General features: G+C 48.2%; 1 protein-coding gene across 2 annotated transcripts in view; it reads right to left on the bottom strand.

Moving 5' to 3' along the window:
• Positions 1–6,449: 6,449 nt before the first annotated feature.
• Positions 6,450–25,172, bottom strand: part of LOC143975800 (inactive carboxypeptidase-like protein X2) — a 162,703-nt gene continuing 143,980 nt past the window's right edge. For both annotated transcript variants that reach the window (XM_077478340.1, XM_077478339.1), the window contains 5 exons: positions 22,651–22,821; positions 18,238–18,535; positions 15,827–15,966; positions 11,915–12,017; positions 6,450–11,020 (listed from right to left, as the gene is read on the bottom strand). In XM_077478340.1, the coding sequence (XP_077334466.1) occupies positions 10,755–11,020; positions 11,915–12,017; positions 15,827–15,966; positions 18,238–18,535; positions 22,651–22,821 (978 nt within the window). In that variant the 3' untranslated portion in view covers positions 6,450–10,754. The remainder of the gene's footprint in view (positions 11,021–11,914; positions 12,018–15,826; positions 15,967–18,237; positions 18,536–22,650; positions 22,822–25,172) is intronic.

The following is a 25,172-nucleotide window of genomic DNA, read 5'->3' on the forward strand; positions in this document are numbered from 1 at the left end:
GGGACCAGACCCACCCCATGGTGTAGACCGCCGGTATAGTGAGGAGAGCAGTTCACAGCCTACCTCCTAGGTGACCCAGCCACCGGGACCAGACCCCCACCCCGTGGTGGAGACCACCAGTATAGTTAGGAGAGCAGATCAGAGCCTACCTCCTAGGTGACCCAGCCACCGGGACCAGACCCCCACCCCGTGGTGGAGACCACCAGTATAGTGAGGCGAGCAGTTCAGAGCCTACCTCCTAGGTGACCCAGCCACCGGGACCAGACCCACTCCATGGAGGAGACCATCAGTATAGTGAGGAGAGCAGATCAGAGCCTACCTCCTAGGTGACCCAGCCACCGGGACCAGAACCACCCCATGGTGGAGCCCACCAGTATAGTGAGGAGAGCAGATCAGAGCCTACCTCCTAGGTGACCCAGCCACCGGGACCAGACCCCCACCCCGTGGTGGAGACCACCAGTATAGCGAGGAGAGCAGTTCAGAGCCTACCTCCTAGGTGACCCAGCCACCGGGACCAGACCCACCCCATGCTGGAGACCACCAGTATAGTGAGGAGAGCAGTTCAGAGCCTACCTCCTAGGTGACCCAGCCACCGGGACCAGAACCCCACCCTGTGGTGGAGACCGCCAGTATAGTGAGTAGAGCAGTTCAGAGCCTACCTCCTAGGTGACCCAGCCACCAGGACCAGACCCCCACCCCGTGGTGGAGACCACCAGTATAGTGAGGAGAGCAGTTCAGAGCCTACCTCCTAGGTGACCCAGCCACCGGGACCAGACCCTTACCCCGTGGTGGAGACCACCAGTATAGTGAGGAGAGCAATTCAGAGCCTACCTCCTAGGTGACCCAGCCACTGGGACCAGACCCCCCCCCCCCGTGGTGGAGACCCTAGGGACCTAGCCGTATGGTACAGAAAAGTGATTTACTCACATGCATGGGGTCCGCACTGGTTTCCTGCCGGGATCTGTTCTGCCACTTGGAGATGGGTGGCAGAGTCTAGGGCGGCGTACACACGCGGGGACTGTCTGCCGAAACTAAGTTCGTCAAACAGTCCGCTCAAACTTTTGAATGAACGAACACGCCCACACACGGCACTTTTTGAGCGGACAAATAGGGCAAACTTTGTTCGTCGTACTAAGTCCGCGCAACTTTTGAAATGAGCGGACTCGCCCACACACGAGGCAAGTCCGCTCATTTCGAGCGCGTGTCAAGGTAGGCGGGGCCCGCGACGGAGACGTCGCGGGCTCCGCCGCCTGGAATGGACTTAAAGGGGAACCCCAACGCCGAAAAAAATCGGCTTGGGGGTCCCCCCAAAGTCCACAACAGACCCTTGTCCGAGCACGCTACCCGGCCGGCCAGGAAAGGGGGGCGAGCGAGCGCGCCCCCCCTCCTGAGCCGTACCAGGCCGCGTGCCCTCAACATGGGGGGTGCCTTGGGGAAGGGGGGGCCGCGCGGCCCCCCCACCCCAAAGCACCTTGTCCCCATGTTGATGAGGACAAGGGCCTCTTCCTGACAACCCTGGCCGTTGGTTGTCGGGGTCTGCGGGCGGGGGGCTTATCGGAATCCGGGAGCCCCCTTTAATAAGGGGGCCCCGGATACCGGTCCCCCACCCTATGTGAATGAGTATGGGGTACAATGTACCCCTACCCATTCACCTGTAAAATAAAAGTACCCAAAAAAAAACACAACACACGAGATAAAATATTTTATTGCACAGCTCCGGGGGTCTTCCGTCTTTGGGGGTCTTCTCGCCGGACTCCTCCGCTATCTTCTTGTAGCTCTTTTGCTAGCGGAGGAGTCCGGCTTTCTTCCTCCCCGCCGCCGGCCTCTTCTCCCGACTTCAGGGGTCTTGTCCCCCTCTTCGGTTCTTCTGCCGGGCCACCGCGCCTTCTTATAGCTCTTTTGCAGGCGGTGGCCCGGTCTTCTGTCGCCGCCTTCCGTTCTTCTGTCGCCGCCTTCCGTTCTTCTGCCGGTCCACCGCGCCTTCTTATAGCTCTTTTGCAGGCGGTGGCCCGGTCTTCTGTCGCCGCTGTCGCTGTCGCCTTCCGTTCTTGTTCTTCTTCTTGTTCTTCTTGTTCTTCTCCGGGAGATGTTGACACGTCGCTCTCTCCGGCCGGAATGCCAGAGCCGCGCTGAGCGGCCACTTATATAGTGACAATGGGGCGGTGTCACATGGTATATGTCACATGGGTTGGTCACATGGTGACCCCGCCCCCTTACGATGTCATAGTCCCCATGTGACATCAACCCATGTGACCAACCCATGTGACATATACCATGTGACACCGCCCCATTGTCACTATATAAGTGGCCGCTCAGCGCGGCTCTGGCATTCCGGCCGGAGAGAGCGACGTGTCAACATCTCCTGGAGAAGAACAAGAAGAACAAGAAGAAGAACAAGAACGGAAGGCGGCGGCGACAGAAGACCGGGCCACCGCCTGCAAAAGAGCTATAAGAAGGCGCGGTGGCCCGGCAGAAGAACGGAAGGCGGCGACAGAAGAACGGAAGGCGGCGACAGAAGACCGGTCCACCGCCTGCAAAAGAGCTATAAGAAGGCGCGGTGGCCCGGCAGAAGAACCGAAGAGGGGGACAAGACCCCCGAAGTCGGGAGAAGAGGCCGGCGGCGAGGAAGAAAGCCGGACTCCTCCGCTAGCAAAAGAGCTACAAGAAGATAGCGGAGGAGTCCGGCGAGAAGACCCCCGAAGACGGAAGACCCCCGGAGCTGTGCAATAAAATATTTTATCTCGTGTGTTGTGTTTTTTTTTGGGTACTTTTATTTTACAGGTGAATGGGTAGGGGTACATTGTACCCCATACTCATTCACATAGGGTGGGGGGCCGGTATCCGGGGGCCCCCTTATTAAAGGGGGCTCCCGGATTCCGATAAGCCCCCCGCCCGCAGACCCCGACAACCAACGGCCAGGGTTGTCGGGAAGAGGCCCTTGTCCTCATCAACATGGGGACAAGGTGCTTTGGGGTGGGGGGGCCGCACGGCCCCCCCTTCCCCAAGGCACCCCCCATGTTGAGGGCACGCGGCCTGGTACGGCTCAGGAGGGGGGGCGCGCTCGCTCGCCCCCCTTTCCTGGCCGGCCGGGTAGCGTGCTCGGACAAGGGTCTGTTGTGGACTTTGGGGGGACCCCCACGCCGATTTTTTTCGGCGTTGGGGTTCCCCTTTAAGTCCATTCCAGGCGGCGGAGCCCGCGACGTCTCCGTCGCGGGCCCCACCTACCTGCACACGCGCTCGAAATGAGCAGACTTCCCTCCGAGCGGGAACAGTTTGCTCATTTCGAAAGTAGCCTACACACGGGCGGACTGTTTGCTCAAACCAAGTTTCAGCGGACAGTTTTTCGGAATTTCCGAAAAACTTTGTTCGTCAAACTGTCCGCTGAAACTGTCCGCTGAAGCCCCACACACGAGCGGACTGTCCGCTGAAACACTGTTCAGCGGACAAAGTTGAGCCAACAGTCCGCCCGTGTGTACGCGGCCTAGCTGGACTGGTGTAACGGGACACTGCAATATGGCGCCTCCTTCAAAATGTCTCATCCCAAGGAGGTGTATTTATCTTGGTGGCCGGAAGGCACCCGTACAACAGCAAAGAAAGCGAAAGGCTCTGTGTGCACCGGGCCGAGTTTGGCCCTGCATGCATGATCCTCAACTGGTCCTGAAGAAACTAGTTGAGAAACGCGTTGGCTTGAGGGGATCCACCAACACAAAGGTACATTGGCTAAACACTTAGGCCTATACAGTAGAACCTTGGATTGCGAGCATAATTTGTTCCCGGAAATGTGCTTGTAATCCAAAGCACTCGTATATCAAAGCGAATTTCCCCATAAGAAATAATGGAGACTCAGATGATTCGTTCCACAACCATTTATACCATATAGCTTATAGTCCATATGAAAAGATTCTAGCAATGTGATCAGGTTGTGTAACCATAAAACGTCCATCCACAAATGGAAGCCTCCACAAGGGGGTTAGAAGTAAAATCCAGCAGGCGCTCCAGAGTATAAAAGAGAAGAGAGGCGCCTCCTAAGTGTAGCAATATGGTTACATTTAATGAAGGTACAAGACTTTAGCACATCTAAGTATGTAGGGATCCGGGGTAAAGACCGTCCTCCACACTGCCGGCTCTCACCGATGTCAGTCTGCAATCGTGACCCGGGAAGACTATCCTGCAGTAGAACGATCTGAAAGCGAGGCTTGAAGTGCTTGTGGAGCGCAGCGTGAAAGAGATGATGGCGGTGCGGAGGATGGTCTATGTAGACAGCTTTACCCCCGATGCCTGCATATTTAGATGTGCCTCTTTTTAACCCCTTGCCGACCAGCCGCCGCAGTTGTACTGTGGCAGAATGGCACGACTGGGCGAAACAACGTTATATAACGTCGCTTCTCCCTGTGGCCACTAGGAATGAAGCCCGATGCGAGTGCCCGGCGGTGATCGTGACCCGCGATCGCTTCTAACACACGGAGAACCGGGATCTGTGTGTGTGTGTAGTCACACAGTTTCCGGTCCTCTGAGGGGAGAAGAGACAGATCGTGTGTTCATACAGAGCATGAACAGCGATCCGTCATCTCCCCTACACTGTCCCCTCCCCCCTTCAGTTAGAACACACACTAGGGAACACACTTAACCCCATTGATCGCCCCCTAGTGTTAACCTGCTTCCCTGCCAGTGACATTTTTACAGTAATCAGTGCATTTTTATAGCACTGATCGCTGTATAAATGACAATGGTCCCAAAAATGTGTCCGAATTGTCCGACGTGTCTGCCGTAATGTCGCAGTCCCGATAAAAATCGCAGATCGCCGCCATTACTAGTAAAAAAAAAAAAAATAATAACTATTTTGTAGACGCTATAACTTTTGCGCAAACCAATCAATATATGCTTATTTTTATTCATTTTTGGGGGATATTTATTATAGCAAAAAGTAAAAAAATTACCAAGCTGCAATCATAGTTCTGGGCCATCAGAGACTAGGCAATATATTGGCCGGTCTCTAATAGCTCAGTAGGATTTGTAACGCTCAGTCATGGTGGCCCAGTAGAACCATATTGTCTAGTCTCTGGTGGTCAAGTTAGGATTTTTAATGTGAAGACATGGTCTCCCATTAGAAATCATATTGCCCAGTCCCTAGTGACCCAGTAGAACTACATTGCACAGTGGAAGCTATATTGCCCAATCTCTGGTGGTCAGGTAGGAAGTATATGACCTAGCCATAGTGGTCCATTAGAAAGTATATCGCCCAGCCATTGTGATCCAGTCATGGTCAAAAGTATTGGGACACCTGCATTTACATATATATATATACACACACACACGAACGTTAATGGCATCCCAGTCTTAGTCCGTAGGGTTCAATATTGAGTCGGCCCACCCTTTGCAGCTATAACAGCTTCAACTCTTCTGGGAAGGCCGTCCACAAGGTTTAGGAGATGTGTCTATGGGAATGTTCAACCATTCTTCCAGAAGCGCATTTGTGAGGTCAGGCACTGATGTGGACGAGAGGGCCTGGCTTGCAGTCTCTGCTCTAATTCATCCCAAAGATGTTCTATAAAAGGTTGAAATCAGGCCAGCCAAGTTCCTCCACCCCAAACTCGCTCCTCTATGTCTTTATGGACCTTGCTTTGTGCACTGGTGGGCAGTCATGTTGGAACAGGAAGGGGCCGTCCCCCAAACTGTTCCCACAAAGTTGGGAACATGAAGTTGTCCAAAATGTCTTGGTATGCTGACGCCTTAAATGTTCCCGTCACTGGAACTAAAGGGGCCAAGCCCAACCCCTGAAAAACAACCCCCCCACACCATAATCCCCCCTCCACCAAATGATTTGGACCAGTGCACAAAGCAAGGGGCATAAAGACATGGATGAGCGAGTTTGGGGTGGAGGAACTTGACTGGCCTGCACGGAGTCCTGACCTCAACCCGATAGAACACCTTTGGGATGAATTAGATTGGAGACTGAGAGCCAGGCCTTCTCGTCCTGACCTCACAAATGCTCTTCTGGGAAGAATGGTCAAACATTCCCATAGACACACTCCTAAACCTTGTGGACGGCCTTCCCAGAAGAGTTGAAGCTGCAGAGGGTGGGCCAACTCAATATTGAACCCTACGGACTAATGCTGGCCATATATTATAAAATTTTCTTCTATAGATTTACCAAAACCATATAATATGAGGTCAAATCTAAATACTTTCAATTTGTGTGCAATCAGACAGGCCCTTGTACTACATAGTCTAAAGGTAAATCTAAAGGAAATTGAATAAGAAAATTGTATGGTGTATGGCCAGCTTTAGACTATGATGCCATTAAAGTTCGCATGTATGTAAAGGCGGGTGTCCCAATACTTTTGAAAAATATAGTGTCGATTGCCAGTTCCCAGTGACCCAGTAGATTGTAGAAAGTCCACTGCCCAGCCCTTGGAACATTTTGCATGTACAACATAAAATCAGACAAGTTTGAGGCAATTATATTTTATTAGATCCTACCGATGTCACTTGACTAGCAAGTATATATATATGAATGCCGGCATTTCAACAACAGCTCACAAAGTATAGAAAAGATTAGAAGTTACATTATGTACACAACTTGTTCTAAGCAGTCCCAGCCTGTAAGAACATCTTCCATACACACGTCACCGTCCACCACTGCAATGCCTACTAAATGAAATAGAAGATGGTTCTCCATGGGGTCATGTGGTCATTAAAAATCCCAAACATTGAAAAATGCAGCATATGTGGACAGTGCAGTCACTTTAAATTTATAAATTGCTTTAAGTGAATATAAAGCAGATGATTTATTTTTATTTTTTTGAATGGTCAGTCCACAAACAGTCATATTTGTGGTATTAGTGGGCGCCGATGACCTGATTTACTCAGCAGTTGGTTAGATTTCCACACCAGAAATGGTGATGGTCCTTTGTTCCTCCTGTTGTAGTAGGAGGGATCTTATTCATCTGATGTATTCTCCGCAATGTAGGATAAACCTAAAGCTGGCCATAGACGGTTCGAATGTAAAATCCTTCAGGCTGGTTGTACCCAAAATTTATAGATCGATCAACTTGGGTACATTCAGCCTGCCCCCCTACATGGTTTGAACCTCGGTCAGTTCAGCAGGGACCTGACGAGATTTAAACCATGTATGGGGAAGCTGAAAGTACCCAAGTTGATCAATCGATCAACTTCGGTACAACAAGCCTTTTCGATTGATCAACTTGGGTACTTTCAGCTTTCCCATACATGATTTAAATCTCGTCAGGTTCCTGCTGAACTGGTCGAGATTCGAACCATGTAGGGGTGGGGTTATTATGGGAAGGGGGGAGCCGTCCCTGCCGGGAGAACAAAATGGCTCAGCGGCAAGGATTCCCCCATCAACCCATACATGGTTCGAACCTTGGCTGGTACCTGCTGAACTGGCCAAGATTCGAACCATGTAGGGGTGGGGTTATTATGGGAAGGGGGGAGCCGTCCCTGCCGGGAGAACAAAATGGCTCAGCGGCAAGGATTCCCCCATCAACCTATACATGGTTCGAACCTTGGCTGGTTCCTGCTGAACTGGCCGAGATTCGAACCATGTAGGGGTGGGGTTATTATGGGAAGGGGGGGAGCCGTCCCTGCCGGGAGAACAAAATGGCTCAGCGGCGGGGATACCCCCATCAACCCATACATGGTTCGAACCTTGGCTGGTTCCTGCTGAACAGGCCGAGATTCGAACCATGTAGGGGTGGGGTTATTATTGGAAGGGGGGGAGCCGTCCCTGCCGGGAGAAAAAAATGGCTCAGTGGCAAGGATTCCACCATCAACCCATACATGGTTCGAACCTCGGCTGGTTCCTGCTGAACTGGCCGAGATTCGAACCATGTAGGGGTGGGGTTATTATGGGGAGGGGGGAGCCGTCCCTGCCGGGAGAACAAAATGGCTCAGCGGTAAGGATTCCCCCATCAACCCATACATTGTTCGAACCTCGGCTGGTTCCTGCTGAACTGGCCGAGATTCGAACCATGTAGGGGTCGGGTTATTATGGGAGGGGGGAGCCGTCCCTGCCGGGAGAACAAAATGGCTCAGGGGAATCCCTGCCGCTATCAACCCATACATGGTTTGAATCTTGGCTGGTTCCTGCTAAACTGGTCGAGATTCGAACCATGTTGGGGTAGGGTTATTATGGGAGGGGGGGGAGCCGTACCTGCCGGGAGAACAAAATGGCTCCGTGGGAGAGATTCCCCCAACAACACTGTGTTGATGGGGGAATCAAGCGATTTTCTTTCCTGCAATTTGTGGTTGCAGGAAAGAAAATCACTCCATCTATGGTTGGCTTAATGGAGAACATGGGTGCAGAGATGTCACCACCAGAGTCCCCAGAACTCGAACCAGCAACAAAAAATCTGCACGTTTATTACTAATATCCGGGTGAACGAGAATAGACCAGTGCTATTCGCATCCGCTTCAATCTCATTTCCTAATTACGGATCCAAAAAACTCCAGCAGATCATCCAATGTCTTCAGATTGCCATCGTTATTAACAACTAACGATAAAGAAGCTAGGCCCTCATAGATCTTATGAATATTGAAATAATGCCTTCAAATGTCTCTGTGAAAGTTCTCGTTTCTCCAGGTCATGGTAGATCTAGTAGTAGTTTGTCAACTCTACTTCTTCCGTATTGTTGAGAAATTTTCATAGCCTATCCAAAGCCATTTCTTCAGTTCTAATGAGTGATGGGAACATACCTATGCATTGAGAGATAACAAAGAACGGTCCAGCAAAGGAGGACAAATTCTACTGGCCAAGACTAGTGTGGAGCTTGGGTTCAGTCCAAACCCATACGATAGCTGCCATTGACTGCCCAATGTGCTGTGAAAATGGAGATTCCCTGGCTCGCAGTTGACGTACACAAAGGGGTGGGGGTGACATCATTGACCTAATATGGACACATGACCATATTAGGCCAATGGCAGTGTGCCAATATTAATGATGTCATGAGCACCCCTGTTCCTTTTGTGTATGTCAGTGTCCGGGCAAGGATTCCCCCACTTGCAGCTCATTACCCCAACAACAACAGCTGGTTTTTGACTGAACCCGGCTCTGACCAAACCCCAAGTTCATCCCAATTTTCTCAAACCTTAAGGAAAAAAGAGAGAGTAAGGTACACATGTTGGACAAAGAGGACAACCGGGGTGGGGGGCATTGCATTCTGTCTTCCAGGTATAATCCATTTAACACCTCTATACCGATTCAATGACAAGGTGACTAGAACCTAGGAGGACACCAAGGGTGGGATTATGAAACTGCAACATGGTGGTTCCAGGACTTTCACACCTCCCATCCCATTCTTGGACAGTCAACATCTACACATTTCATTGGTGATTGGATCAAGGTGTCTGTGCTTCCTTTGTGGCTACATTGCTGGGGTATGTCCCAGACACTCATCAGAACTGGGGAAATGGCTGGGGTGACATCATTGACCTAATAATGACAATGTGACTAGAACCTAGGAGGACACCAAGGGTGGGATTATAAAACTGCAACATGGTGGTTCCAGGACTTTCACACCTCCCATCCCATTCTTGGAAAGTCAACATCTACACGTTTCATTGGTGATTGGATCAAGGTGTCTGTGCTTCCTTTGTGGCACAGACACCTTGATCAACATTAGAGAACAAGTCCAGTTGGATGTGACCAACTACTCCTAACTTTTAAATGTCTGAGCCATATTTGGTGGATTGTTCCAACTAGAAAGGTAGACTTCACCTTTTTCATAAAACAAGTAACACCTCTATGCCGATTCAATGACAATGTGACTAGAACCTAGGAGGACACCAAGGGTGGGATTATAAAACTGCAACATGGTGGTTCCAGGTCCTCTACACCTCCCATCCCATTCTTGGACAGTCAACATCTACACATTTCATTGGTGATTGGATCAAGGTGTCTGTGCTTCCTATGTGGCTACATTGCTGGGGTATGTCCCAGACACTCATCAAAACTGGGGAAATGGCTTGGATAAGCTATGGAACATCTTCAAAATTAGAGAACAAGTCCAGTTGGATGTGACCAACTACTACTAACTTTTAAATGTCTGAGCCATATTTGGTGGATTGTTCCAACTAGAAACGTAGACTTCACCTTTTTCATAAAACAAGTAACACCTCTATGTCGATTCAATGACAAGGTGACTAGAACCTAGGAGGACACCAAGGGTGGGATTATGAAACTGCAACATGGTGGTTCCAGGACTTTCACACCTCCCATCCCATTCTTGGACAGTCAACATCTACACGTTTCATTGGTGATTGGATCAAGGTGTCTGTGCTACCTTTGTGGCTACATTGCTGGGGTATGTCCCAGACACTCATCAGAACTGGGGAAATGGCTTGGAGAAGCTATGGAACATCTTCAACATTAGAGAACAAGTCCAGTTGGATGTGACCAACTACTACTAACTCTTAAACGTCTGAGCCATATTTGGTGGATTGTTCCAACTAGAAACGAAGAATTCACCTTTTTCATAAAACAAGTAGAGAAAATCAAACTCTTTAGCAATGACTTTTCAACTTTAGGACCTTTAAACGTCCTTAAACCTACAGAACATCTGAAAGGTTTATATGTTACCGTTCAGACTTCTCTATCATATGTAAATGCGCACAATGATGATTTCAGAACGTCCCACCAGCGGTACTATGGATGGGAAGAACAAATTCATTTTTATGTCGGGTGAAGGATTTTGGAACTGGGTGACCAGAGTTTGTTAGTAATACTTTGGCCTCTTTCACTTGGATTTCTTGGCGCTGGCCTTCAGCTTGCGAGTTTGAATCTGGCGCAGACGTAGAATTAGCTCTTTTGGTAATTTTGCTCCTTTGGCCAGCAGTTCCTTCAAACGTTGCTTGGGTGTCTTGGAGATGTAAAAATCGCAGATGGTGGGTCGGTCTTCATAAGAGACGTGACACGACTTGGTAGACGAGTGATAGCCCTCAGCCTTAGCGGTGACCTCATAGTCTCCTGGATTGAGGAGCCTCCAGTAGTCTCCATCAAGAGCTGAAGAAAGAGAAACAGATTTTTTTTTTTTTTGAATCTTTACTCCAGGCCAAACCAGGTGGACTACAGAACTATATGCACTCTGTGTGTCAACACGTTGTACTGCAGCTCCAATTTAGGTTCTAAAGGATGCAAACTGACCAACACAGCGCTATTCTTCTGAAATATTTTAGTATCATCAAAATATTGCAGAAGAATACAACAGGACTGGCAGGGTCACCACGTATTTACGCATATCTATCAGGCTTATATAAAATAAAGATACATACTCAAAAGTTATGGGCTCCCTGACACGTCTAGGCCCTTGTACACACACTCGGAGAATCCGTCGGAATGTGTCCTATCGGACCGTGTTGTCGGATAATCCGACTGTGTGTGGTCTGCATCGGACTGTTTCCGTCGGAATATCCGTCGGACCAAATTTTCCAACTTGTTGGAAATATTTTCCGACCAACTGGTCCGATAGGACATACTCCGATCATTGCTCAGATCAAATTCCTACATCAAAGCTATTGGCTACTAGCCTGAACGTAGTCCCATCGTAACGAAATTACGTCATCGCGTTCTGAAAGATCTGATTTTTCGAAAACATTGTTCGACCGTGTGTATGCAACAGTTTCGGACAAGATCCGACGGACAAAATCCGGCAGGTTTGGTTGTCGGAATGTCCGACCGTGTGTACAGGGGCTAGGAGAGTGGTTCTCCTGATCCAACACTGGGCTCAGTGGTGGTCACTACAAGAGGTGGTGTAGAGGTTGGTGGGAGAAACACTGAGCACAGCGGGGAACCAGAAGATCAATGCTCCTCCTGGATATCTCAAATTTCTGAGAGTCTCGAGTCCGCTATAGTTGTTTTCAGCTGCCATTGTCACAGGTACTTTATGGAACCGCTTACCTGTGCGGATGTGATGGTTGAGTCCATCTACCGCTATGATGGCTTCAGGAACACCTTTGCCTGTGTCCTTGTCCCGGACCACGCCTTTTATCCCCCGATGGACCTACAAATAGAAAAAAAAATAATCCTTCTTACATCTAGATGCTACCCTGTTTCCCCTAAAATAAGACCTAGCGTGATTGTCGGTGTTGGCTGCAATATAAGCCCTACCACCCAAATAAGCCCTACTCTGTTTCCTCAAAAATAAGCCCTACCCTGAAAAGAAGACTACAAGGACTTTAACTAGGGCTTATTTGGGGGGTAGGGCTTTTATTGCAGCTATCACCGACAATCACACTAGGTCTTATTTTAGGGGAAACAGGGTATGTACAGAATAACATCCTATTGTTTAAAGCTGTAACCAGGGCATATAGATAAACATATGGAATATGAATGGCCCTGCTTACTAAAGAATTTGTCATTTCATTTATCTGGTCATGTGATCTAGGCTCCCCTTCCGGACAACACAGCCTGGAGATTGAACTGACTTTTTCCACTTCAATTACAACTCAAGTCCCTGTACCCGTTCCCCTCTACAAACTACTTACGTTCCAAAACATTTTATTTATTTATTTTTTTTCATTTTTGTCTTGATTCTGGACCTTACACATTTTGGCTTTTGTAGGTTTCCCCAACATACTATACACGTTTTTCTTGGGACAGATAGGACTTTGTATCTCTATCTATATACCCCCTTTGTTTATATAAATTAATCAGAAGGGAGATAACGATACGAAGTAGCATTATTTATAAACATTGATCAGATAGGCAATAGAGAGATACAAAGTAACATTGTTTATAAACATTGATCAGACCGGAGATAGAGAGAGACAAAGTAACATTGTTTCTAAACATTGATCAGACCGGAGATAGAGAGATACAAAGTAACATTGTTTATAAATATTGTTTAGACAGGAGCTAGAGAAATACAAAGTAACATTGTTTGTAAACATTGATCAGACTGGAGATAGAGAGATACAAAGTTTATTATGTTTATAAACATTCATCAGATGTGAGATAGAATAACATTGTTACTTTTGTATTTACCCTGTTTTATTCATGTACAGCACTGTTAACTGGAATACTTTCAGGGGACCTGAAGTGCAGCCCCCGAGATTTTTCATAGAGCCGTGCAATAGCAGCGCATTTTCGCACCTCAACACTCTACAATTTCAGTCCTGCTGCATTTTTTGTAGTGCAGCACAATGCAGTAAATGTGTTAACCCCCAACCCGCCCCCCCCCCCCCCCTGTATTTATGGTTATGGCAGTGAAAGTGTTATTTTCCATCCCCCTCCTTAAACAGATACAGGGACTGTAGACATGATACAAGAGATGGTCAGAGACTGCAGACATGATACAAGAGATGGTCAGAGACTGCAGACATCATACAAGAGATGGTCAGAGACTTTAGACATCATACAAGAGACGGTCAGAGAATGTAGACATGGTACAAGACACGGCCAGAGACTGTAGACATGATACAAGACACGGCCAGAGACTGTAGACATGATACAAGAGACGGTGTAGAGACTGTAGACATGACACAAGGGAAGGTGTAGAGACTGCAGACATGATACAAGAGATGGTGTAGAGACTGCAGACATGATACAAGAGACGGTCAGAGACTGTAGACATGATACAAGAGACGGTCAGAGACTGTAGACATGATATAAGAGATGGTCAGAGACTGCAGACATGATACAAGAGATGGTTTAGAGACTGTAGACATGATACAAGAGACGGTCAGAGACTGTAGACATGATACAAGAGACGGTCAGAGACTGTAGACATGATACAAGAGACGGTCAGAGACTGCAGACATGATACAAGAGACGGTCAGAGACTGCAGACATGATACAAGAGATGGTTTAGAGACTGCAGACATGATACGAGAGATGGTATAGAGACTGTAGACATGATACAAGAGACGGTCAGAGACTATAGACATGATACAAGAGACGGTCAGAGACTGCAGACATGATACAAGAGATGGTCAGAGACTGCAGACATGATACAAGAGACGGTCAGAGAATGTAGACATGATACAAGAGAAGGTCAGAGACTGTAGACATGATACAAGAGACGGTCAGAGACTGTAGACATGATACAAGAGACGGTATAGAGACTGTAGACATGATACAAGAGACGGTCAGAGACTGTAGACATGATACAAGAGACGGTCAGAGACTGCAGACATGATACAAGAGACGGTCAGAGACTGCAGACATGATACAAGAGATGGTTTAGAGACTGTAGACATGATACAAGAGACGGCCAGAGACTGTAGACATGATACAAGGGACGGTGTAGAGACTGCAGACATGATACAAGAGACGGTGTAGAGACTGCAGACATGATACAAGAGACGGTGTAGAGACTGCAGACATGATACAAGAGACGGTCAGAGACTGTAGACATGATACAAGAGACGTCAGAGACTGCAGACATGATACAAGAGATGGTTTAGAGACTGTAGACATGATACAAGAGACGGTCAGAGACTGTAGACATGATACAAGAGATGGTGTAGAGACTGTAGACATGATACAAGGGACGGTGTAGAGACTGTAGACATGATACAAGGGACGGTGTAGAGACTGCAGACATGATACAAGAGACGGTGTAGAGACTGCAGACATGATACAAGAGACGGTGTAGAGACTGCAGACATGATACAAGAGACGGTCAGAGACTGTAGACATGATACAAGGGACGGTGTAGAGACTGCAGACATGATACAAGAGACAGTGTAGAGACTGCAGACATGATACAAGGGACGGTGTAGAGACTGCAGACATGATACAAGAGACGGTCAGAGACTGTAGACATGATACAAGAGACGTCAGAGACTGCAGACATGATACAAGGGACGGTGTAGAGACTGCAGACATGATACAAGAGACGGTGTAGAGACTGCAGACATGATACAAGAGACGGTGTAGAGACTGCAGACATGATACAAGAGACGGTCAGAGACTGTAGACATGATACAAGGGACGGTGTAGAGACTGCAGACATGATACAAGAGACAGTGTAGAGACTGCAGACATGATACAAGGGACGGTGTAGAGACTGCAGACATGATACAAGAGACGGTGTAGAGACTGCAGACATGATACAAGAGACGGTGTAGAGACTGCAGACATGATACAAGAGACGGTCAGAGACTGTAGACATGATACAAGAGACGGTCAGAGACTGTAGACATGATACAAGAGACGGTCAGAGACTGTAGACATGATACAAGAGACGGTCAGAGACTGTAGACATGATACAAGAGACGGTCAGTGACTGCAGACATAGCACTGGAGATATCTCTCTCTTTCTCCTAGATGAGCAATACTATTGGTTAGCTATACTGCTCATCTAGAGACCTGTGCTTGTAAACCCACCCACCAGTACACAGAACAGCTGCTGGGTGGGTGGGACAGTTGGCAACTATGGAAATTTAGCGGGGGGGGGGGGGGGCACACGGGGTCAAGGCATAATCTAGGTGTGGCAATCGCCCCCTCTAGCGATGCCACTGGGTGGCGCCGGGTGATGACGAAACAGTGAAACATTTTTAAGGTGGGAACAAACACTCCAGCCAGGTCGGCCCTTGCCTGGGACAAAACAGATTTTTCAGGATACTTCCCAGGAAATAGGGCTGAAATCCGTGAATGTCCCGGGAAAATCTGGACTGTTGGCAGGTATGGACTTTATATATACTGTTGCCAGAGATGCCTAAATATAAGCCACAGCTGGTGTGTGTAATCTGAGCTTCACTCCAGTGATTCTTTGATAATTGCCAACTACATGGGGGTGGACAGTTATACAAGTCATGGCCTTTATCTGTAGAATTCATAGCTTGAATGGGGGTGTACAAAACCAACCTGTTCCATATAGATGAGCAGGGACTCCTTGTTATTCTCCCACTCTGTCGGAAGCTCCACCTCGTGAGGGAACTTATCACAGGACAGCTCCACCGTCACCTCAAAGCAGTTGGTGTGAAGGTAACTGAAATCATTCATACCTGGAGGGTGCAGAAGGGAAGACAGTTTGGACATGAAAGTGGAGCTGGAGGTGAAATCAGAATTCATATACTATATACAGTGAAAGTTGAATAAAGACGAGATATTATATCTACTACCTTTAGAGTTTTGGGTGCAAGGATGGTGGGAACCCCTCATAATGGGCTATGCATACGAGTTATGCAGAGTGGGTGTATGGGGCTTTCCAGACTCGTCGGGATTATGATTCGGAAGCGCTTTTTTTTAGTTAGTTTAGTAGTCCGTTATTTCACGTGGAGTGCACGGTGTTGGGTATCCTTACGGGGTAAAATCCTCCCTGTGGAAGTGGTGGTGCAGAACATTCTGGGTGAGGTTGGGAAGATTCGGGGTCTTGAGAAAGACAGGTAGCGGCAGAAGGCCTGGATAAAGGTGTGGAGGAATATCAGGGCTCTGTAGCTGCTGCCTGTTGATCTCGGGTTGTGCGGCTTTTCTTTGTATTCTTCTTTCACTCCCTTCGATTTTCAGATCAAATATAATTTTGATAGAAGGCTCCATGCATGGTGACGGTGATGTTCCTTAGTCTGGCTCTCCCGTAGGGATTATGTTGTGCGCAATTTAGTTTGCACCATTTATTTTGTTCTTGTTCTTTCTGGTTTGTATAGTCATATTCAATTATTTTGTAAATATGTTTTATTTATTTATTATGGTTTTATTGTATATAAGTTGTTGTTTGTAAGATTTTCAATAAACAAAATTAACCCCTCATAATGGGCACAGCGGGTGTACAGACCTGAGAACTCAGCACAGGGATGAGGGAACCCCTCATAATGGGCACAGCAGATGTACAGACCCGGGAACTCAGCACAGGGATGGCGGGAACCCCTCATAATGGGCACAGCAGATGTACAGACCCGGGAACTCAGCACAGGAATGGTGGGAACCCCTCATAATGGGCACAGCGGGTGTACAGACCCGGGAACTCAGCACAGGAATGGCAGGAACCCCTCATAATGAGCACAGCGGGTGTACAGACCTGGGAACTCAGCACAGGGATGGCAGGAAGCCCTCATAATGGGTACAACAGGTGTACAGACCCTGAAACTCAGGACAGGGATGGTGGGAACCCCTCATAATGGGCACAGCAGGTGTAAAGACCCTGGAACTCAGCACAGGGATGGCAGGAAGCCCTCATAATGGGTACAACAGGTGTACAGACCCTGAAACTCAGGACAGGGATGGTGGGAACCCCTCATAATGGGCACAGCGGGTGTACAGACCCGGGTACTCAGCACAGGGATGGTGGGAACCCCTCATAATGGGCATAGCAGGTGTACAGACCTCGGAACTCAGCACAGGGATGGTGGAAACCCCTCATAATGGGCACAGCGGGTGTACAGACCTGGGAACTCAGCACAGGGATGGTGGGAACCCCTCATAATGGGCACAGCAGGTGTACAGACCTGGGAACTCAGCACAGGGATGGTGGGAACCCCTCATAATGAGCACAGCGGGTGTAAAGACCCGGGAACTCAGCACAGGGATGGCAGGAACCCCTCATAATGGGCACAGCAGGTGTACAGACCCAGGAACTCAGCACAGGGATGGGGGGGACCCCGCAGAATGGGCACAGCAGGTGTAATGTACAGATCCAGGAACTCAGCACAGGGATTGTGGGCACCCCTTATAGAGAGGTCCTTTCCCTCCCAGGCTTTGCGCTAGTGGTAGAAGGTCCCTTGCCTCCTGGACCTGTTGTCTGAGGAGGATGAGAGTTGGTCTGCTGCCCCCTGGGGAGGGTTCAGTTACTGGGAGGTCTGGTTCATGCCCATGCCTCTCTGGCCCCTTTACTGGGGAGGAAGTGGAAGAAGAACCCTCCTTAATCAATTACCCATTTGGGATTAAAGGTCTACAACTGACCTGTGAGAGGGGCTGAAGATACCTAAAACTACCAAATCTGCACTAGCCTGTGACAGAGAGTTTAAAGTAAAGTAGTAGTAAAGATACTACTGAGCAGAGGGGATTTTTGCTGCTGTTTTTGAGTATCCTGTACCCCTGACTGTCTCTTCGATGGACAAGGAGCCCAAAAACGAAGCAAAAACAAGTGGAAGTCAGTTTGTCTGTTGCCTTTTAGAGAGGCATTTATAGGGCAAATCACCAGCAGAAAGGTCAAGAGGACCCGTTAAAATCCAGCAACCCCTGGATGACCATAGTTACAGAAGATGGCCTTCCTTTCTGCCACGCCAGGTTCCCTTTAATAACATGGTAATGGGAATGCTCACAGCTCATTTTGTACTCACTTCCGGCCACGGTGTGCCAGTTTGCCCCGTTGATGATGTTGCCGACTCTGATGAAGTCATCGTAGTGACAGATGCGGCGGTTGTCGTCCGACATGATGCGATGGCTGGTAGCATAGGCTGTGGACAACCAGCGAAACATGGAGTCGTCTGGGGTCGGGGTCAGCTCCTTGGCCATCCAATAAGAACGAGCCATGTCGAAGGGGTAGGAGACCACCAGTTCCCCTCCGTGGAGGTTGGCGCTGAGGACAAAGGGGATTTTCTGCATCCAGTCAATGATGGCGCGAGTCTCCGGGGCCACCTGGGGATTCATAAACCACAAACTAAGGACAGCAGAGATTTCCCAGCATGCACTCATGACCTTTCATTGGCTCTATCATGTAGAAATAGAGACAGCGCCCAGATGGATTCCCCAAGGAGGCAGGTAGAAGGTGCGCTAGCTCATGGTGTCTTGCACCCAAGCACAACATGGAAAAGTATGATGGAGAGCTGGCAACTCGTTCTTTCAAATATAATGCTTTATCAATACTGGTGGAGCATACAAAATACAGCGGCTTACGCGTTTCGGCTGTTAGCTAACAGTCGAAACTCGTACGTCACTGTACGATTTTGTACACTCCACTTGTATTAATAAAGCATTATATTCAGAAGAATGAGTTGCCAGCTCTCCATCCCACCATTAATTTTTCTATATGCCGGGCAGGACTTCTGGCGTTCTGGGTGGACGTCATTTGACATCTTCCTGGAGCTTGTCCAGCGCCCTGCATGCAGCTCTTAGGCCACTCTGCAGCATGATCTGTCACCGGCTGTGTCTGCTGGACACAGCCAATGACTGATCAGTGTAACAGCCCGCTGCTGGTACCATGTGATCGGTGTGACCAATCACAGCAGATCCCCTGACAATTGTAAACAATGGATGGCTTCCTTTCATGCCATTCATTGTGTACAAATGTGTTGCTAGCTGTGATTAGTTACAGTGATCACATGGTACAGACAGGGCCAATTACAGCCCATCTGTACCATGCGATTAGCTGTGACCAATCACAGCAGATCACCTGACAATTGTAAACAATGGATGGCTTCCTTTCATGCCATTCATTGTGTACAAATGTGTTGCTATCTGTGATTGGTCACAGTGATCACGTGGTACAGACAGGGTCAATCACAGCCCATCTGTACCATGTGATCAACTAATCACAACAAAACACACTGAATGAATCACTTGTATAAACAACTAGCGGTGTGGAATATAATGGCAGCATCGATGCATCACGATTCAGACATTCACAATGCTGCACCGATGGTGCGAGACGGCCGAATCGATGTTTGGTGACGTCATCCGTCGCTCTGTGCGGTGCTCTGTCTCTCCGGGAGAAACACAGAGGCAGAGCCTGTATGCTGGAGGAAGCCCCCCTCCCCTTCACTGAAGAAGAAAGTCAGCTGATGAGCTGACAGCCAGTATAGTGCAGGTGGGAGGGGCTCGAGGAGACCCAACATGAGGAGAGGAATCACTGGAGGCACCGAAAGGGGGAAGACAGACTGTGCAGCATGGAGGAGGGGGAATCGACTGACACTGAGAGCTGGTGAGTGCCACTGATCCCATCCCTCCATTACCATCACTCCTCTGCCTGATCCCATCATGTCTCTGATCTCACCACCTCTCTGCCTGATCCCACCACCAATCTGCCTGATCCCACCATCCCACCATGCCTCTGATCCTACCACCACTCTGCATGAACCCACCATCCCACCATGCCTCTGATCCCACCACCGCTCTTCCTGATCTCACCAACCCACCATGCCTCTGATCCCACCACCTCTCTGCCTCATCCCACCATGCCTCTGATCCCACCACCACTCTGCCTAATCCCACCATGCCTCTCATTCCAGCACCACTCTGCCTGATCCCACCATGCCTTTGATCCCACCACCTCTCTGCCTCATCCCACCATCTCACCATGCCTCTGATCCCACCATGCCTCTGATCATACCTCCACTCTGCCTGAACCCACCATCCCACCTTTCCTCTGATCCAACCACCTCTCTGCCTGATCCCACCATATCACCATGCCTCTGATCCCACCATGCCTCTGATCCCACCACCTCTCTGCCTGATCCCACCATGCCTCTGATCCCACCACCACTCTTCCTGATCCCACCACCCCACCATGCCTCTGATCCCACCACCTCTCTGCCTCATGCCACCATGCCTCTGATCCCACCACCTCTCTGCCTCATCCCTCCATGCCTCTGATCCCACCACCACTCTGCCTAATCCCACCATGCCTCTCATTCCAGCACCACTCTGCCTGATCCCACCATGCCTCTGATCCCATCACCTCTCTACATCATCCCACCATGCCTTTGATCCCACCACCTCTCTGCCTCATCCCACCATCTCACCATGCCTCTGATCCCACCATGCCTCTGATCATACCTCCACTCTGCCTGAACCCACCATCCCACCGTTACTCTGATCCAACCACCTCTCTGCCTGATCCCACCATCTCACCATGCCTCTGATCCCACCATGCCTCTGATCCCACCACCTCTCTGCCTGATCCCACCATGCCTCTGATCACACCACCACTCTTCCTGATCCCACCATCCCGCCATGCCTCTGATCCCACAACCACTCTGCCTAATCCCACCATGCCTCTCATTCCACCACCACTCTGCCTGATCCTACCATGCCTCTGATCCCACCACCACTCTACCTGATCCCATCTTGCCTCTGATCCCACCATCTCATCATGCCTCTGATCCCACCACCACTCTTCCTGATCCCACCATTCCACCATGCCTCTGATCCCACCACCTCTCTGCCTCATCCCACCATGCTTCTGATCCCACCACCACTCTGCCCAATCCCACCATGCCTCTGATCCCACCATCTCATCATGCCTCTGATCCCACCACCACTCTTCCTGATCCCACCATCCCGCCATGCCTCTGATCCCACAACCACTCTGCCTAATCCCACCATGCCTCTCATTCCACCATCTCATCATGCCTCTGATCCCACCACCACTCTTCCTGATCCCACCATCCCGCCATGCCTCTGATCCCACAACCACTCTGCCTAATCCCACCATGCCTCTCATTCCACCACCACTCCGCCTGATCCCACCATGCCTCTGATCCCACCACCACTCTGCCTGATCCTACCATGCCTCTGATCCCACCACCACTCTACCTGATCCCATCTTGCCTCTGATCCCACCATCTCATCATGCCTCTGATCCCACCACCACTCTTCCTGATCCCACCATTCCACCATGCCTCTGATCCCACCACCTCTCTGCCTCATCCCACCATGCTTCTGATCCCACCACCACTCTGCCCAATCCCACCATGCCTCTGATCCCACCACCACTCCGCCTGATCCCACCATGCCTCTGATCCCACCACCACTCCGCCTGATCCCACCATGCCTCTGATCCCACCACCACTCCGCCTGATCCCACCTTGCCTCTGATCCCACCACCTCTCTGCATCATCCCACCATGCCTCTGATCCCACCACCTCTCTGCCTGATCCCACCATCTCACCATGCCTCTGATTCCACCATCCCACCATGCCTCTGATCCTACCGCCTCTGTGCCTAATCCCACCATCCCACTCTGCCACTGATCCCATCCATCCCTCTGCCCCTGATCCCATCCATCCCTCTGCCCCTGATCCCTGCCATCCCTCTGCCACTGGATAAAAAATGTGTTTTTCTGACTGCTTGAATTTTTGGATAAAAAGTTTTCAGCCATGCGCACTTGCGCAGTAATCGTGATGCATTTTCGGAATCAAGTCGAATCGTGGACAGGATTATTGTAATCAAATCAAGTCGTGAGACCAGTGAAGATGCGCACCCCTATAAACAACCACAATGGGTAAATTTTTTTTAAAAAGTACGGTGTTTCTATGATAACAGCGTGTTAATAAAAAACTAAAAAATTTTAATTAAAAAAAGAAAGAAAATTAAAAAAAATATATTATTATTTCTTTTTACATACTGTCACCAGTTATTGTCCCTGATAACCGCCACACCAGTTATATGATAACACTGTACTGCGCTGGTGACAGTATGTAAAAAAAATAATTTGTGAAACTTTTTTTTATTTTTTTATTTAATTTCTTAATTTTCCAAACAATTGTGCCAAAAAAAAAAAAACTTCAAAAAAACTCGCCATACCTCTTACTAAATACCTTGGACTGTCTACTTTCCAAAAAAGGGGTAATTTGAGGGGGGTATTCGTACTGTTCTGGTGTTTTAGGGCCTTAGGAAAACTTCCAATCAAATGTTAATAACTGTGGTATAATTTAGTTCCTGAACATATTTAAGGGAGGTAAATAAAAACTGTAACTCCCCCCCCCCCCCCCGCCCCGATAATATATTCTGCAGATGTTACTTTAGTTACTGACCGTAGCATTTTCCAGGGTGTAATACTCCGGGATGGGGATGTAGTGATTGGGAAACTCCAGCTCATTGTCCTCGGCATCCCACATCGGATTGTTCAGATCGGCAAAGTTGTGATTCAGATCCAGTCCTTGGTAATTCCAGCGGCCGATGCCCCAACCGGAGAGCTCTGAGCCCTACAGAGGAGGGAGGCACAGGCAGGGCAGTAAATACACAGGAAAAGGCCTGGGAGTGAAAAACATTCTTACTCGCTTCTGTTCTGAAGATATTAAAGGTTATTCCAGTGTACAATGGGATACCTGCCTTTCCTACAACCATATGATCGGTCTATGGGACTTTTTATGCCTTATGGAAGCACACATTACCATGTATTACATTAATGCACACACTGCAGTGTGGTGGGCTACCCTGCCATCTAGATTGTAAGCTCTAACGAGCAGGGCCCTCTAGTGCCCTCATGTTGTAAAGCGCTGCGCAAACTGTTGGCGCTATATAAATCCTGTATAATAATTTATTGTGCTGCCCCCCCCCCCCCCCCCCCCCCCCCCACATCAGTGGCGACACACAGGTACTGCAGCACACCACAATGCACGTGGGCTACGTAAAGGTGTTCTGGGTTTAAAAAAAAAAAAAAAAAAAAACAGGTCTTTTTTTTTCTTCACGCGTTATTGTGCACTGCCCGCCAGGGGCCAATGAATGGGCTGCCCTAACCAGTGTTTTAACCAACTTAAGGACCGAGCCTCTTTCTGAGATTTGTTGTTAAAAACTGTTTTTTTTTTTTTTGCTAGAAAATTACTTAGAACCCCAAACATTATACATTTTTTTTTCTAACACCCTAGAGAATAAAATGGCGGTCGTTGCAATACTTTCTGTCACACCGTATTTGCACAGCGGTCTTACAAGCGCATTTTTTTTTTGGAAAAAAATACACTTTTTTGAATTAAAAAATAAAACAACAGTAAAGTTAGCCCATTTTTTTTTAAATATTGTGAAAGATAATGTTACGTAGAGTAAATTTGTTACTCAACATGTCACTTTTCAAATTTGCGCCCCGCTCGTGTGGAATGGCGACAAACTTTTACCCTTAGAAATCTCCATAGGTGATGTTTAAAAAAATTCTACAGGTTGCATGTTTTATGTTACAGAGGAGGTCTAGGGCTAGAATTATTGCTCTCGCTCTACCGATCGCGGTGATACCTCACATGTGTGGTTTGAACACCGTTTTCATATGCAGGCGCTAGTCACGTATGCGTTTGCTTCTGCACGCGAGCTCGGCGGGACGGGGCGTATTTAAAATAAATAAAAGGAAAAATAAATAAGAATTTTATTTATTTTTTAATTTACACTGTTTTAAAAAAATAAATAAAAATTGTGTCACTTTTATTCCTATTACAAGGAATGTAAACATCCCTTGTAATAGAAAAAAAAAGCACGACAGGTCCTCTTTAATGTGAGATCTGGGGGGGGGGGGGGGTCAAAAAGTCCTCACATCTCATATTTACACTTAAATGCAATAAAAACAAAAATTGTCATTTAAAAATGTTTTTTTTTTTTAAATGGCCCTTTAACCACTTCAGCCCCGGACCATTTTGCTGGTCAAAGACTAGACCACTTTTTGCGATTCCGCACTGCGTCGCTTTAACTGACAATTGCGCTGTCATGCGACGTGGCTCCCAAACAAAATTGATGTCCTTTTTACGTTTTTACCCCACAAATAGAGCTTTCTTTTGGTGGTATTTGATCACCTCTGCGTTTTTTTTTTTTTTTTTTGCTATAAACAAAAATTAAGCGACAATTTTGAAAAAAAAAGGAAAATGTTTTACTTTTTGTTATAATAAATATCCCCCAAAAATATATAAAAAAACATTTTTTTCCCTCAGTTTAGGCCGATACGTATTCTTCTACATATTTTTGGTAAAAAAAATCGCAATAAGCGATTATTGATTGGTTTGCGCAAAAGTTATAGCGTTTACAAAATAGGGGATAGTTTTATGGAATTTTTATAATTTTTTTTTTTTTTTACTAGTAATGGCGGCGATCAGCGATTTTTATTGTGACTGCGACATTATGGCGGACACATCGGACATTTTTGACACATTTTTGGGACCATTGTCATTTATACAGCAATCAGTGCTATACAAATGCAGTGATTCCTGTGTAAATTACACTGGCAGTGAAGGGGTTAACCAGTGGGTGGCAGTGTAGGGGTTAAGTGTTCCTAGGGGTGTGTTACTAACTGTGGGGGGGGTTGGGCTTTGTTTTAGTGAACACTGATCTCTGCTCCAATCACATGGAGCAGAGATCAGCGTCACTAGTTGCTAGGCAGAATGGGGAGATGCTGTTTACAATGGCATTTCCTCGTTCAGAGACGATCGCGGGTATGCCCACGGCGATCGAGTCTGCGGGACCCGCAACCGGACTCACGGGGGTCCCGACCGGCAAATTTAAGGGCGGCAAATTTAAAGGGACGTACAGGTACGCCCATTTGCCTGCCTGTGCCATTCTGACGACGTACATCGGCGTGCGC

The sequence above is a fragment of the Lithobates pipiens genome, unplaced genomic scaffold (genome assembly GCF_037356315.1).
Source record: "Lithobates pipiens isolate NorthernLeopardFrog02 unplaced genomic scaffold, aLitPip1_a1.2 Scaffold_13, whole genome shotgun sequence".
Taxonomy (NCBI): domain Eukaryota; kingdom Metazoa; phylum Chordata; class Amphibia; order Anura; family Ranidae; genus Lithobates; species Lithobates pipiens.